General features: G+C 42.8%; 2 protein-coding genes across 4 annotated transcripts; one reads left to right on the top strand and one right to left on the bottom strand.

Moving 5' to 3' along the window:
- Nucleotides 1–1,009: 1,009 nt before the first annotated feature.
- Nucleotides 1,010–7,382, bottom strand: fbxo7 (F-box protein 7). Of its 2 annotated transcripts, none has more exons than XM_040048262.1 (10): nt 7,293–7,382; nt 6,197–6,322; nt 5,870–6,113; nt 4,147–4,398; nt 3,919–4,063; nt 3,742–3,825; nt 3,567–3,662; nt 2,325–2,501; nt 1,639–1,679; nt 1,010–1,414 (listed from the first exon to the last, which is right to left on the bottom strand). In XM_040048262.1, the coding sequence occupies exons 1-10, from the start codon at nt 7,325–7,327 to the stop codon at nt 1,106–1,108; spliced, it is 1,509 nt and encodes a 502-aa protein (XP_039904196.1). In that variant the 5' UTR covers nt 7,328–7,382; the 3' UTR covers nt 1,010–1,105. The 2 variants fall into 2 exon arrangements, with proteins under 2 accessions (XP_039904196.1, XP_039904197.1); XM_040048263.1 differs by having other exon boundaries at nt 7,234–7,346.
- Nucleotides 7,383–9,610: 2,228 nt separating this feature from the next.
- rtcb (RNA 2',3'-cyclic phosphate and 5'-OH ligase) lies at nt 9,611–13,529 on the top strand. Of its 2 annotated transcripts, none has more exons than XM_040048261.1 (12): nt 9,611–9,808; nt 10,243–10,321; nt 10,403–10,470; nt 10,547–10,646; nt 10,838–10,994; nt 11,063–11,219; nt 11,298–11,457; nt 11,540–11,715; nt 12,206–12,394; nt 12,470–12,580; nt 12,665–12,784; nt 12,889–13,529. In XM_040048261.1, the coding sequence occupies exons 1-12, from the start codon at nt 9,716–9,718 to the stop codon at nt 12,994–12,996; spliced, it is 1,518 nt and encodes a 505-aa protein (XP_039904195.1). In that variant the 5' UTR covers nt 9,611–9,715; the 3' UTR covers nt 12,997–13,529. The 2 variants fall into 2 exon arrangements, with proteins under 2 accessions (XP_039904195.1, XP_039904194.1); XM_040048260.1 differs by lacking the exon at nt 9,611–9,808 and adding an exon at nt 9,857–10,086.
- Nucleotides 13,530–14,044: the final 515 nt, after the last annotated feature.

Below are 14,044 nucleotides of genomic sequence, written 5' to 3'. Positions count from 1 at the left end.
CACCGCTATTGGTCTGACACTAACCCACATTGGATGGATCCCTCCAAGACTGTTGGAACAACAAAAGTGATGGTTTGGTGTGGTATATGGGCTACAACGATAGTGGGTCCATTCTTCATCAATGGAAACCTCAAGGCCACTGGATATTTGAAATTGCTACATGATGATGTGTTTCCCTCTTTATGCACTGAAGCTGGCACGTTCCCTGAGTTTTTCCAGCAAGATGGTGCACCACCACATTATGGGTGCCAGGTCCGAGCATTCCTAGATGAACAGTTTCCTGGAAAGTGGATTGGTCATCGTGGGCCAGTTGAATGGCCCCCAAGGTCTCCCCCTAAGACTTTTATCTTTGGGGTCATCTGAAGGCAATGGTCTATGGTGTGAAGATACGAGATGTGCAGCACCTGAAACTACGGATACTGGATGCCTGTGCTGGCATTTCTCCTGCGGTGTTACTATCAGTGTGTGAAGAGTGGGAGAAGAGGGTTGCATTGACAATCCAACACAATGGGCAGCACATTGAACACATTTTATAAGTGGTCAGAAACTTGTAAATAACTCATGAAAGAATAAAGTTACGTTGAAACCAAGCACACCATTGTTTTTCTTGTGACATTACCAATAAGTTTGATGTGTCACATGGCCCTCTTCCTATTGAAAAAACAAAAGTTGTATCCAAGATGGCCGACTTCTAAATGGCCACCATGGTCACCACCCATCTTGAGGAGTTTGCCCCCTCACATATACTAATGTGCCACAAACAGGACTTTAATATCACCAACCATTCCCATTTTATTACGGTGTATCCATATAAATGGCCCACCCTGTAGATTGCATTTTTTAATTGACATTTTTCAAACTTCTTCTGTTTGATTTTTAACCCATAAATAAATGGCTGTCACATAAAATTAAAACTTTAAATTAAAATGTTTACTTTTTTGTCTTTGTGGAACAAAAGGATTTAAACATTTTGTTCAGTTGTGAGGTTATAAATGATTCCCAGACAGAATGTTTTAAATTCTGATTTTATTGTGAAAATGAATTTTTGTCAACCCGGAGTCAAACAGGAAGTTGTGTCATTGATATGTGATCAGTGACGGAGTGATCAGATGAATCCTCGTCGGATGTCTGAAGGTCGCCCTCCCGTTGGTCGGATTCTGTGGAAGTCGTGGCGAGGTCGTCTGTGCGGGTCTGCGAGCGGGCCTATGGGGTCGTAGCGGGGGCGGGGGAGTAGGCCGTGGGGCAGGTTTGGTCGCTGATCGTATTCCCCACCGATGATGCCCGGCACCGGGGGGAAGTGAGGGTAGGGGATGGGGTGGAAGATGTCTCCTGGATGGAAAGGCAGGAGGGGGCGGGGGCGGGTCGAGGCAGCATTTCGAAGTTCAGAGCGAAACTTGTACGACTTTTTGTAGAGCTGGAAAACAAATAAAAACAAATTAAATTATTTACACAAAAAAATGCCAAAAAAATCAACAACAAATCACATTAAAGCTTAAATTCTGCGAGCTATCATCAATCTGCCCCACATTAGTCTAATTTATTATTACCTTAAAATATTCATATTAAAAACGACACATTAGGAGGTTTTAAGAGTTTACAGTTCTTTAGTTATTTACTTTGATAAAGTGTGTTTCTCACCTCTTTCCAGTCTGTGTCTCTGGATCTGCCTGAGCCTGAATCTGAAAAACGGCAAACACAATCAGTCACTTTAATTATAATGATTTTGTTGAAAAACTGGACAATCACAATAAATCAATCAATAAACCTTTATTTAATGGACTCATTTCACAACTTCAAATCTGTGTAAATTTAGAAAATATTTTGATACTTTTTAGTTTATTTATTTCTAAAAATATCTTAAACAAGGTGGACATTCAGGTGTTTCCCCCACAATTTCTGCTTATTTGTGGATAAAAATAATGACTGATTTGTTTTTACATTTTTTAAATGTTATTTGCTTTTTTAATGCTGTCATTTAAATTCTCTTATTCAGATTCTAATATTTAATGTACAGTAAGCTGTTTAAAACTTCACTGAAAATTATTTAATTAATAAGTAAATTAAGACATTATAAGAGGTTTTAATAAGTTAAGGGTGTTCTAAGGGTGAAAAGCCTGTCATTTTTATACGTAGATGAAAATAGAAAAAAAAATCAAGAACATCTAAAAAACAATGGAATGGAATGGAAAAAAAAAATGGAATCTAAAAAACACATGAAAAAGAACATTTAAACAGTGTCAGTGGAACATTTGACCCATAGTTAGAGAAATTTGCAGAAATAATTTTAAAAATAAATGAAATAGTTTTAGGGACTCTTTTTCCACCTGCGAAGTCGCGGCGGTACAGGTGTCTCCACAGCGACGAGTCTGCTGTGGCGACGTTGAAGTGCCGGCTTACCGCCGACAGTCTGACCACAGAGCGAACGTCGAGCAGGCGGAGGACTCGGAGGAGCAGCTCCGGAGGAAGAGCAGGCAGACCGAACGCCACGGGGAGAGCCATCGCTGAAACACATCACAGACTGTCAGTACCAGACATTAGCATGTTAGCACGTTAGCATCTGCTTACAGAGAAACATCATCAATGAAAACTCGACTGAAGCTCATATGAGTCAAACAAGCTGTTCCTCTGAAGCAGCTTCCCAAATGTTTCGGGACAGATTTTACTAGAATTCTTCGGGATATTGACATGAAATAGTTTATTACAAAACAAATGAGTTTGTGTGAAAAGAAAAACTAGAAAAGGAAACTCTGTATGAACTCAAGTCTGAAAGTAAAAAACGAATTTAAGATGGCAAAATAATCTGTAATCCTTTTTTTTTTTTTAAACTCATGGCTTCATAGGTTGGGATGAAACCTTTCATGGACACTCATATAACTTCTTTATCCAACACTTTTTTACTACAAATAAAAGTTATTTGTTCTTTGGTATTTAAATAAGATGATGTAGTTGATAAAATGGGATTTCGATCAAAATATGTTTTGATCATAGGAAACGTAAAATTGAGTGTCATCTACATGTAACTTTTAAAGCTGCTAATCTTCTCAGTTCGACGCACATAGAAGTCAAACACCAGAGGACCTAAACTGGATCCCTGGGGAACACCGTAGGTGATAAAATACAGAATAAATTTGACTTTTAGAGGCACTTACTGCTAATTTATGGTGAAGTTATTTAATAATGTAATCCCCTTAAATAATGCAAGTTAACAGTTTAAGAGACACTTTAATTACATGTCAAAATGTCTTAAAATTTTTAATAAAGCTGTAAATTCAAGGAGTAATCTTTTAATTTTATATAAATTTAAATAACTTTCATTAAGATTTTGATTGGTTAATATAATTCTCTTTGCCCTGTATGTTTTTTATGAGTGGGATTTTGAGTTTTACATTTTAATTTTAATGAAATTGAACATCGATTTAAATAAAATCTTTCTTAAACTCACTAAAAGCTGTAACATGGCTAATGTTCACAGCAATTTAACTTCTCTGAGGTTTTCTCTGATTAAAGCTGATGAACTGGATGATGTCAGCACCAACATGTTGTGACTCATCTGAGAGGGGCGTTACCTTCTCTGGCGGTGGCGATCAGTGGGTACGCCAGCTGGTCTTTGAAGAGCCGGGACAGTTTGCTGAGGTCTTTAAATGCTGCTGCAGCACTTCCTCCTGAACAACATCAGACACAGAAAATTAATCAAAGATGCTCCCGTGCTGGTGGCGTTATGCCAACCAATCACAGCTTTACCTGGCCACTCGTTGGTCACGTAGCTGGATGCATTCAGACACAGTTTGCGGACAGTGTCGACCGTTTCTGTAACCTTCAGAGTCGCTGCATGAAGAAGAAACAGGTCAGAAACACAGTGGGAGTTGGACACTAAAAGGTCAAAGAAAAATAAATTCAGCCCATTTAAAGAGGACTCACTGTTGATGACGAGCATTGGGCCCATGCACACAGCCACCACCGAGGCCAGGCTGCTCTCACACAGAGGATGAGTGTACTGCAGCTTGTAGACTCCACCTGCACACCTCCATCCAGCAGGCATCTCACCGGGCTTCAGCTCGGTGCCCTGTGGAGGCGCACACACTTACTCAAAGCGTCTGCCTTCACCTGTTTACTCAGCAGGATATTAACCTGTCCCCCTCGCCTCACCTGAGCAATGAACCCAGTCTCGAGCATCAGGAGATGTCCGGCCACCATAATGGCATCATTGGGACTTGTTGGCTGGGCCGTGTGGTACAGGAGCTCCAGAGAGAGTGGTGCCTGACCCTCCTCGGCCTCACCGCACAGCATTGGCTCCCAGATGGTGGCTGAAGATTCAGAGTCCAGCATCTCACAGGACGGCTGGGACTCTGAAAGGACTGCAGGACCGGCAGCCCCACTGACACTGCTGCTGCTGCTCGGCTGTTTACCAACAACAAAACTGTGAGCTTGGGCACGTCTACGCCCCTCGTCAGGTCTGATGAGTGACGCGGCACAGGCTAAAATAATCTGCTGTTGTTTCTTTGTTATAATAACTTAAAATATAAAACAGACATGAACAACATCAAAAACAACAACCTGCCATAAACAGGTCAAGGCTGATCTCCTTTAATGTTACAGCTGACCACAAACATCAAAACACAGTCAGATCCATAAGTATGTGAACAATGATGCCTCTGCTGACCAGCCTTTGAAAATGCAAGACTGTAATTGGCTGAAATTCCTGAACAGTTAATGCAACACTTTGTTGTCTTCTCGAGTTAAAGCTCAAAGTCTTATTGTTTGATATGAAATATTCTGTGATGACCCACGAGGCTAAACTACAAAGGCTCTATCAGTTTTCAAATACTTGTGGTGACAACTGTAAAAGACAAACAGCAAGGGGCCTGGATGGGAACCTTGTGGAACACCGTACGATTATAAATCAGTGTTTGTCTTCATTTTGAGAATGATAGGGAATTTTAAAATACCATCAAACCATTACACAGATTTAACGCCCACTATGCTCTTCCAGTGAGTTTGTTTTTATTTTTCTGGCACCAGTAACACTGGAGACCATCTCCTGCAATGGGTAAAGCTCGTCCTTTTTAAACCTTTGCAGAACTTTGTTTTTCTCTCCAGCTGTTCATGAGACGCACATCTGTAAGGATTTAAAAGCGCCCCAAGCACCAAATATATAAATGCTTCTCAGGCTGACTGAGACTTCGCTATTTAAAAATGTGTCTGGTGATGTGAAGCTGAGGATGTGTCTGAAAATGCTCCGTTAGACTCCTGCAGCTTTCCAGATGTGAAGATTTCTACTGCTGTGAGAGAGCCGGTGCTTCCACGATGAAGGCTGGCACGCCCATGACTTTTAACTGTTCTTTAATCCAAAGTTCCCTGAAAGCTTGTAAGTATCAGGTGAGAAAGCTTTTGAACCCGTGAGTTCGTCCAGCTCCAAACAAAACATCTCAGGTTTCAGAGGCACAGCTGGTTCACCTAAACACTTTCAGTCTGATGCTGCTGATGCAAACTGAGATGAGTCAGAGTGTCATCAGTGTTGGATGATGTGAAATTAAGTGTGTCATCGTGTGCATCCACAGAAGAGAAGCTGTGAGGGGTGTGTGGCCCTTTAAACCAGCTTTAACCCTTGCTGTGTGCTCTGTGGTGTGTCTGTATTTGCGAATTATTTTATGTCATAATTCAGCTCATAAAAACATGAGAAAGTAAAACAGAAACTGTGCACTGAAGCCAGAAGTATGTGGATGCTTTCTGGGCCTGTTTCTGATCTCTGGCCGAGGCAGTCTACAGTCTGTGTAGACTGACCTCCCACACATGGACTGGAAACAGGCTCGATATGTCTCACACACCTATCCAGCCCACCTGAACAACCTGCTGGAGGTGAACATCATACCTGAGTGGAGGCCATGATGGGGGTCTGCTGGCTTTGCCTCTGGTTTGCAGAGCTCTTGGCTGCCGTGTAGGTGGAGCTTGTAGACGAGGCTGAGCTGGTTGAACCGGCGGCAGCTGTGGCTTCAGACTGAGGCAGATGGACACAGATCAAATCTCCGGACACGATGCCGCAGGACGCCAAAGTCTGAGCAGTGTCCGTGAGCAGCTTGGAGCCGTTCAGAGACAAACCAAACTCTGTGTCTGAACTGAAGCACAAGTAGGGAGTCAAATAACTGAAACTTTGTTAACCACAACTCAGATTACAGAGTTAGACGTGTGCAGCACCGACCTGAGTCCATGTGAGGACAACAGCATCTCCTGGATGTGATCTCTGAGCTCTTTCAAACTGGGATCTTCTCCAAGTAACTCCACCCGGCTGGTCTGCCTGTTGATCCGAACTCGCAGCTTCATGATTCTGCTCACACACACAGACACAGGAAGAGGACTCACACTAAGTAATGCACAGACTGCAGACGGCCATGATGCTCTTAACAGAACTGAATTCACATGTTTGGATTTTATATCACTCAGTCTGATTTTTCATATAATTTTATTTCCATGTTGTATTTAATATTTTATTTATATGCAACTTTGTTTTATTCATTATTATTATATTTTTTCTTTATTTTAATCATCTTTCTATTAATGTTTGTTTCATTTCTAATTTTTACTTTAAAATAATTATTATTTTTGTATGTAATTGTATTCATTTCTTTAGTATGTATTAATCTATTTCATTTTATGTTATCAGGTTCTTATTTTTCGTTTCTTATTTTATTTGTGTTTCTCATAAAAATATGTCGTCAAATTTCACTAAAAACGGATAAAAAGTGAATGGAGTCTGGTGAAAAGATTCCAGCTGCTAAATCGGATCATCGGTGAACAGTGACGTGATATCTAATGAACTTTAACTAACATTAATTTAATCTGTGCACATATTAAAAAAGTATCACGTGATTTTTACTGTGCACAAAGTGACTCTGATTCAAATCCAAACCTCACAGTAAACTTTAGCTCATTAAGTACGAAACCTCATTACAAATCTGCCAAATTTAACTTTTGATGAGTCACTAATGACGTTTTGAAGTTTCTTAGCAGCTTTAGCTCCGCTTTACCGCTAAAACGTCACATTTAGAGGATTTTCGTTCATTTTGCGCTGATTTCAGAGCGTCGTTGGTTCTCTGTGAGGTAGAAAAATATGTAAAGAGCTGCGTGAAAACAAACGTTTCGTTTTCGTTTCCGCAGTCTAATCGTTAGCTAACGTTTCACTGACGCTGCTGCTGCTTAGCGCGGGTTAGTGTTAACTACCCGGACTAACTAACTAACCGGGTTAAGGAGCGTTTGTAGTCCTGAAAGCTGGAAGTCAAACAGAAGAACACTCACACCGTGAACTACCGGGAAGACATCCACGACTCTTCATGTGCTTCTCTATAAACAAACAAACCTGCAGCGCCCCAAAACACGCACACACCGCTTCCGGGATGGATTTTCACAATACACGTCGAGGGCACTCAAATCAAAAGTTTATAAACCAAAGTTTTAAAAAAAAAAAAAATCTTAATAATTCTGTTAGAATAAATGTATTATACCGTAAAAATAAAAACTTTTATTAAATTAGATGCATGTATTTATATTTTTTATTTAAATGTACGCATGCATTATGTTGCTTTGTGTAGATTCTGCTTTTGTTTTGAAGGCTTGTCACTAAACTTCCTGAATCATTATCCAAAATAAACTTTCGTAAAACTACAAATACGGCAACCGGGCTGCATAAAATCCTGAGTATTCTCCAGAACATGTCGATTGGTATGAATAAATCTGCAGGGGAGATTAAATTAATAATCTTTATAAAGTGTTTAAATAACGGCATTTTATGTTCCCCCAAAGGTTGATTCTGTTCATCTGGACGTAGCGTTTTCAGTGGGAGAAACGTTTCACCACTCATCCAAGTGACTTCTTCAGTCTCAGCTGACTGCAGGTTTCCCCAACATTATAAACAGTACATTTGCACAATGACTGAAACTAGTCCACTGAATGAACGGTGGGCTGTGAGGTCCGTTCCTTGATCATTAATATGCAAATTCCCATTATCATTGATCAATAACCACTGATCGAAGCCCGTTGATCAAAGCCTATTGATCATTGACCATGAGTACCATTCACAGAGAGTTGGGAAATGTCTGCAATCACAGCATTGTAAGATAGTGAAAGATGTACCCTTAGACCCCCTCCTCGATTCAGAGATGGTCTTTCCCTTTTCACATACATGGCCTCCTTGACTCCCCACTCAAACCAGCGTTTCTCCCTATCCAGGATGCATACATCCTCATCATTGAAAGAGTGTCCACTGGCCTTTAGGTGTGAAGACACTACCTAGTCCTGGCCTGACTAGTTAGCTCTTCTGTGTTGTGCCATCCGCTTCGCCAGAGGTTGTTTGGCTTCCCGGATATATAAATCATAGCAATCCTCCTTAACAGCGTACACTATGTTACTCTGTTTGAGTCAGGGGACCCGATGCTTGGGGTGGACCAATTTTTGCCACAGTGTGTTTTGGGGTTTAAAAGCTACAGAGACCCGTTGTTTAGCAAAAATGCGTCTCAACTGTTCCGATACTCCTGACACAAATTTTGTGTTGGGGGTCTTATGTTTTTATTAACAGTTGTATTAATAGTTTATTTATTACTGTATTAAATTCCAAACTAACTGTGTGACAATGACAAAGATCAGTGGATCAGTGTTTGTTGGTCCTCCTTTGGGCTGTGTCTATGCACTATGAGGTTAACAGTGAGGATGAAATCTCTGAATGCATTAAACACATTTTCTGCTGAAAGTAGAAGAAAAACTAGATGATGGTTTAAGTTGAAAATTTCCGCTTCTTATTTCTGTCTATTATATCTGTTGAGATCATTTAATGAATTCACAGATCAGTGCTGCTCTCTCTCTCTTTGCTAATATAAGTCAGTGGATCTCAGCAGTGTCTGTCTCTGTCATTTATCTCCATAGTAACCATCTCAGTATTTATTATATTATATTTATTTAATGACGCTTTGGATCTCCATGTTTCAGTGAATGACTGTCTATATCAATCTTCATGATCTACAGCAGAAATAAAGATGATTGTTTTCTTTTACACATTCAAACGTGTGCAGTTGTAATAACTACAACTATTAAAAACACAAATTCAGTGATTAAAAAGCCAAGAAGCTGGATGTAATTCAGCCAAAGACTCTATGTGGAGCACTTTTATTCCACAACAGTATTGCCATGACAAGAAAAAGAAATCAGAAAAGAAAAAAAAAATTAGTGACTGATGGAAAAAGCAGACTGAACACACAGTTCAGGAGGACAGGGCCGTGTCTTATTTGCAGCGTGGGCCACCAGAATACCCAGAAATCATAAATACATCATCGATGAACGACAGCAAAGGTGGTCGGAAATGACTGAAAGGGAAGGGTTTAGTTTATGATTCACAATACAGCAAGGACACGTGTGAGTGTGGGAGCACTGTCACGGGCAGGAACTCCTCACAGAGGGCAGGAAGTGTTTCCATCACAGAAATTGAACCCGCAGAGCAGGAGGAGCAGAGATCCTGGAGCACGTCCACACACTGCTGTTCTACTGAGGATAATACCGCATAGAGAATAACTGTGGAACACTGAACAGTAGGTGGCAGTAATGCGCGTGCAGCTTGTCGAGCGTAAAAGAAAAAGAAGCCGAAGAAGAATCTTTTCCCTAATCTTACATTAGACAGCCAGTGAAACGCGGCGTTAAAGAGTGAGATTTGCCGTTTTTGGTCGTTTGTGGAGTCATGAGTCGCAGTTACAATGATGAGCTGCAGTTTCTGGATAAAATCTCCTCCACCTCCTGGAGAATCAAAAAGGGCTTCGTCCCCAACATGCAGGTACGAGCTAACGGATAACAGCTCACAGCTAGCTGCTAACGTGGCTGCCGGGCTGACAGCTGCAGGTGACTTGATTAAACACAGGTGTCCACGGTATGAGAGGAGAACATCAGAGACAGTAGAACACAGGAGCTGACGGAACCCCCGAGAAATGCCGAATAAGCACGAGGCTAAAAATGATTCTGAACAGCAGCACAAACTTAAAAACGCTTAAAATGATTTACGAAAGTTTTAAGTGTATCTGTTCTGCTCCACCCGCGGGTGGACGCTGGGAGGAGGTGACTCTCTGCTCCATTTTAGTTTATTTTCAGTTGGTTTCATTGTCTGACAGAAGAAAGATTCAGAATAATCATTAAAGTGAAGCAAGGACGCTCCTTAAAAGCTTTTATTTCCTCTGCTGGCACCTCTTGACGACTCCTCCTTTTCCTCTTTAGGTGGAAGGAGTTTTCTACGTGAACGAGTCTCTGGAGAAGCTGATGTTCGAGGAGCTTCGTAATGCCTGCCGAGGAGGAGGTCGGTGACCTTTGAACCCCTCTGAGAGCCCCCTCTACCTGACCTCCACCCTCCTCATTTCTCTCTGTTCCTCCTCCTCAGGTGTGGGCGGGTTCCTTCCAGCCATGAAGCAGATTGGGAATGTGGCGGCGCTGCCGGGGATTGTGAGCGTGAGTGTTGCAGTTCTGTATGTGTCCACAGTAAATGTTTTGCTTCGTACTCAGGGTGTCTCTGATTGGTCGGCAGAAATCCATCGGCCTGCCAGATGTCCACTCTGGGTACGGATTTGCTATCGGGAACATGGCGGCCTTCGACATGGACAACCCCAATTCCGTGGTGTCTCCAGGTAGGAAGTACTATGATAAAACATAAGCAGGGTCCTCTAAAACCTGATGAAAAATGAATGGAGTTTGGTGGGAAGCTGTGTGCAGGAAGTAAAAAATCTTCCAACCTGTGGATTTCCCTGCTGTGGTCACCCGTCATGAAACTTACTCTGTGACCCACCCTGTTAAAACAGTACTTCCATGTGCCCTCCAGGTGGCGTGGGCTTCGACATAAACTGCGGTGTCCGCCTGCTGAGGACAAACCTGGACGAGGGCGATGTCCAGCCGGTGAAGGAGCAGCTCGCTCAGTCACTGTTCGACCACATCCCTGTGGGAGTCGGCTCGAAAGGCGTCATCCCGATGGGCGCCAAGTAAGTAGAACAGAACAGACCTGCTTCTCCTCACCTGTGTGTCACCTGACTAACGCATGTGTCACCAGGGACCTGGAGGAGGCGCTGGAAATGGGCATGGACTGGTCTCTAAGGGAGGGCTACGCCTGGGCCGAAGATAAGGAGCACTGCGAAGAGTACGGGCGCATGCTGCAGGCCGACCCCAACAAGGTGTCCTCCAAGGCCAAGAAGAGAGGCCTGCCGCAGGTAGCCCTGCCCCTCACACCTGTGTTCACACCTGCAACCCTCTGCTGGGGTCTAAAGCTGTGTGTGTGTGTGTTGCAGCTCGGCACTCTGGGAGCAGGAAACCACTATGCTGAGATCCAGGTGGTGGATGAGATCTACAACGACTACGCCGCCAAGAAGATGGGCATTGACCACAAAGGCCAGGTGTGTGTGATGATCCACAGTGGCAGCCGAGGCCTCGGGCATCAGGTCGCCACAGGTACGAGTGCCGCCGAAATGGATCGCTAACCTTCACTTCTGCCTTTTAAATTATCAACGAAAACACCTGGTGATATTTACAGATGCTCTGGTTGCCATGGAGAAGGCGATGAAGCGTGACAAAATCACGGTGAACGATCGACAGCTGGCCTGCGCTCAAATCAACTCTCCTGAGGGGCAGGATTACCTGAAAGGCATGGCAGCCGCAGGAAACTACGCCTGGGTCAACCGCTCCTCCATGACCTTCCTCACCAGACAGGTATGCTCACCTGAGCCGCTCTCGGGTCATAAACGCACCGCTGCACCCGCCCTAACAAGAGAAGTGACCTCACATGGTGCTTAAAGCGCAGCTCTTCTCATGAAGAAGTGAGTTCCATGATCAGGAGGATGAACCCACTCTGTTCCACTCCGAGTCGGAGATTCGACGAATGCACTTAAACGCACCACAAATAATATAAAAATACAACTGTAAAAATCATTAATTTGATAGAAAATTCAATTTCTGCTTCTGTTCATTTATTTTTTATTTTCGTTACATTTTTTAGTAATTTTTTTTAATCTTTTAACTTTTATTTAATTCATAATTTTTGTGTATTTTTCTTTTCATTTCATTTATAGGATATTCTGTAATTTGAACTTCTGGCATCGGATTGCTGTGGAACCTAACAATGTCCCGATTCTGCTATGATCGTTATGGGGAGGGGGTTTGGGTGAGCGGAGTCTGTAAAAGCAGTTTTCGTGTCTTTCAGGCCTTCTCCAAAGTGTTCGGTACGACGCCGGATGACCTTGACATGCACGTCATCTATGACGTCTCTCACAACATCGCCAAAGTGGAGGAGCACATTGTGGACGGGAAGCAGAGGACGCTGCTCGTTCACCGCAAAGGATCCACGCGAGCCTTCCCCCCTCACCACCCCCTCATCCCCGTCGACTACCAGGTAAGAGCGCGTCATGTTCGTCTGTTTACTCGCCATCGTGATGTGAGTCTTGCCTGAACTCGCTGCCATTTCCAGCTCACAGGTCAGCCGGTGCTCATCGGTGGGACGATGGGGACCTGCAGCTACGTCCTGACGGGGACCGAACAGGGCATGACGGAGACGTTTGGGACCACCTGTCACGGAGCGGTACGAGTCTGAGCGCCCTTCTCGCTGTCACATGGTCAACCTTGGTTCGTTTCATGTCTTTAAGCAACTTCCTGTCTGTTTCAGGGCCGAGCGCTCTCTCGAGCAAAGTCACGCAGGAACCTGGACTTCCAGGACGTCCTGGACAAACTGGCCGACATGGGCATTGCCATCCGGGTGGCGTCGCCCAAACTGGTGATGGAGGAGGTGAGGGGGAGGAGTCAGGGTGGGTTTTTATGCACTTTAAGCTGTTTTCTGTTTGCGTCTGACTATTTTCTTTTTCTTTTTTTTTTTTTTTTTTTTTTGTTAAGGCTCCTGAATCATACAAAAACGTGACAGATGTGGTGAACACGTGTCACGAGGCTGGCATCAGCAAGAAGGCGATCAAACTGAGGCCGATCGCTGTCATCAAAGGATGAAGCTGAACCACAGAAATGACTCATGGGCGAAAGACGATAAACACGACTTTTCTGTTTGGAGAGAATTTACGTTAAAGAAGGATTTAAAAAAAAAAAAAAAAAAAAAAAAAAAAATTCTGTTTTTGTTTGGTTGCCAAGAAAACCAGATCGCACTGCAGTGGAGGTCAGAGGTCAGCTCTCAGGACTGAAGTGGCTGCTGTAGTTTCCAGTTTCTGCTTCATGAGCTCTCTGAGACACGTCCTCGGAAATGAGCGGCTGCACTTCTTGCAGATCAAAAAACGAGCCACTGCGGCTGAAATTTTTCACTGCTCAGCATGAAGCGAGTCCCAGAAGAAAAGCTGGATCTGAATCCTTTGAGATAAATGCAGAAATCTGCTTTCATTTCAGTGTGCTCACACTACTGCAATAAAAATCGAATTCATGCCTTAAATGTGCGTAATAACAAAGACTGTCTGAGAAAACGTAAACATGTTTAATTTCTGTTTAGTTTCCAAAAAATATCGACTTCAATAAAGAACCAAGTGTGCAGTGAACGGGTTCAGTCTTTGTTTTCCACTGCCGCTGAGAATACAAACACCTGTGAAGTGTTTGGTCCACGGTGAGAAAAAAAGATTTTATAAAATGAAAACAGATGTGCTGATGGATGAATGATGTTCTCCTGTTTTAGGACGTAAATGTCAGAGCTGTGAGTTTAGCTTCTTCTCAAGAAGCAAAATTGAAAGAATTTGTGAATTTCTCATATTTTATTCCATCACATCTCACAGTGAGAAAGAAAATCTCAGGATCCACCTCTGGGAACGTTTCCGGACACGTTAACCAAATAAAAGCAGTCACATGATCTCTGTAGAGGTAAAGTCAAAGTCACTGTCCTAATCCCACATGTAGGCTCAGAGATTTAATCTCACGCTGATTTCACATTACGACAGCAAACAAAAAATTAAAGGAAATAATTTGCGTGGTTCAACAGGGTTAAAATAAAAACGTTATTACAGAACCTGAGACTGACTTCACTGAATGATATTTGCAGTTTCCTTCAAACATTTACATA

Source organism: Simochromis diagramma, unplaced genomic scaffold (genome assembly GCF_900408965.1).
Source record: "Simochromis diagramma unplaced genomic scaffold, fSimDia1.1 OVJJ01000557.1, whole genome shotgun sequence".
NCBI classification, from domain to species: domain Eukaryota; kingdom Metazoa; phylum Chordata; class Actinopteri; order Cichliformes; family Cichlidae; genus Simochromis; species Simochromis diagramma.
This window is presented reverse-complemented; position numbering and strand designations above follow the sequence as displayed.

Excerpts from the sequence above, each read along its gene's own strand:
- rtcb (XM_040048260.1), top strand. The coding sequence starts at position 9,985 with ATGATTCTGAACAGCAGCACAAACTTAAAAACGCTTAAAATGATTTAC. Across the intron at positions 10,087-10,242 it reads CGGGTGGACGCTGGGAGGAG|GTGGAAGGAGTTTTCTACGT; the intron begins GTGACTCTCTGC and ends TTTCCTCTTTAG. Across the intron at positions 12,395-12,469 it reads TCATCCCCGTCGACTACCAG|CTCACAGGTCAGCCGGTGCT; the intron begins GTAAGAGCGCGT and ends TGCCATTTCCAG.
- fbxo7 (XM_040048262.1), bottom strand. The coding sequence starts at position 7,327 with ATGAAGAGTCGTGGATGTCTTCCCGGTAGTTCACG. Across the intron at positions 6,114-6,196 it reads TTGTCCTCACATGGACTCAG|TTCAGACACAGAGTTTGGTT; the intron begins GTCGGTGCTGCA and ends CTTGTGCTTCAG. Across the intron at positions 1,415-1,638 it reads GAGACACAGACTGGAAAGAG|CTCTACAAAAAGTCGTACAA; the intron begins GTGAGAAACACA and ends TTTGTTTTCCAG.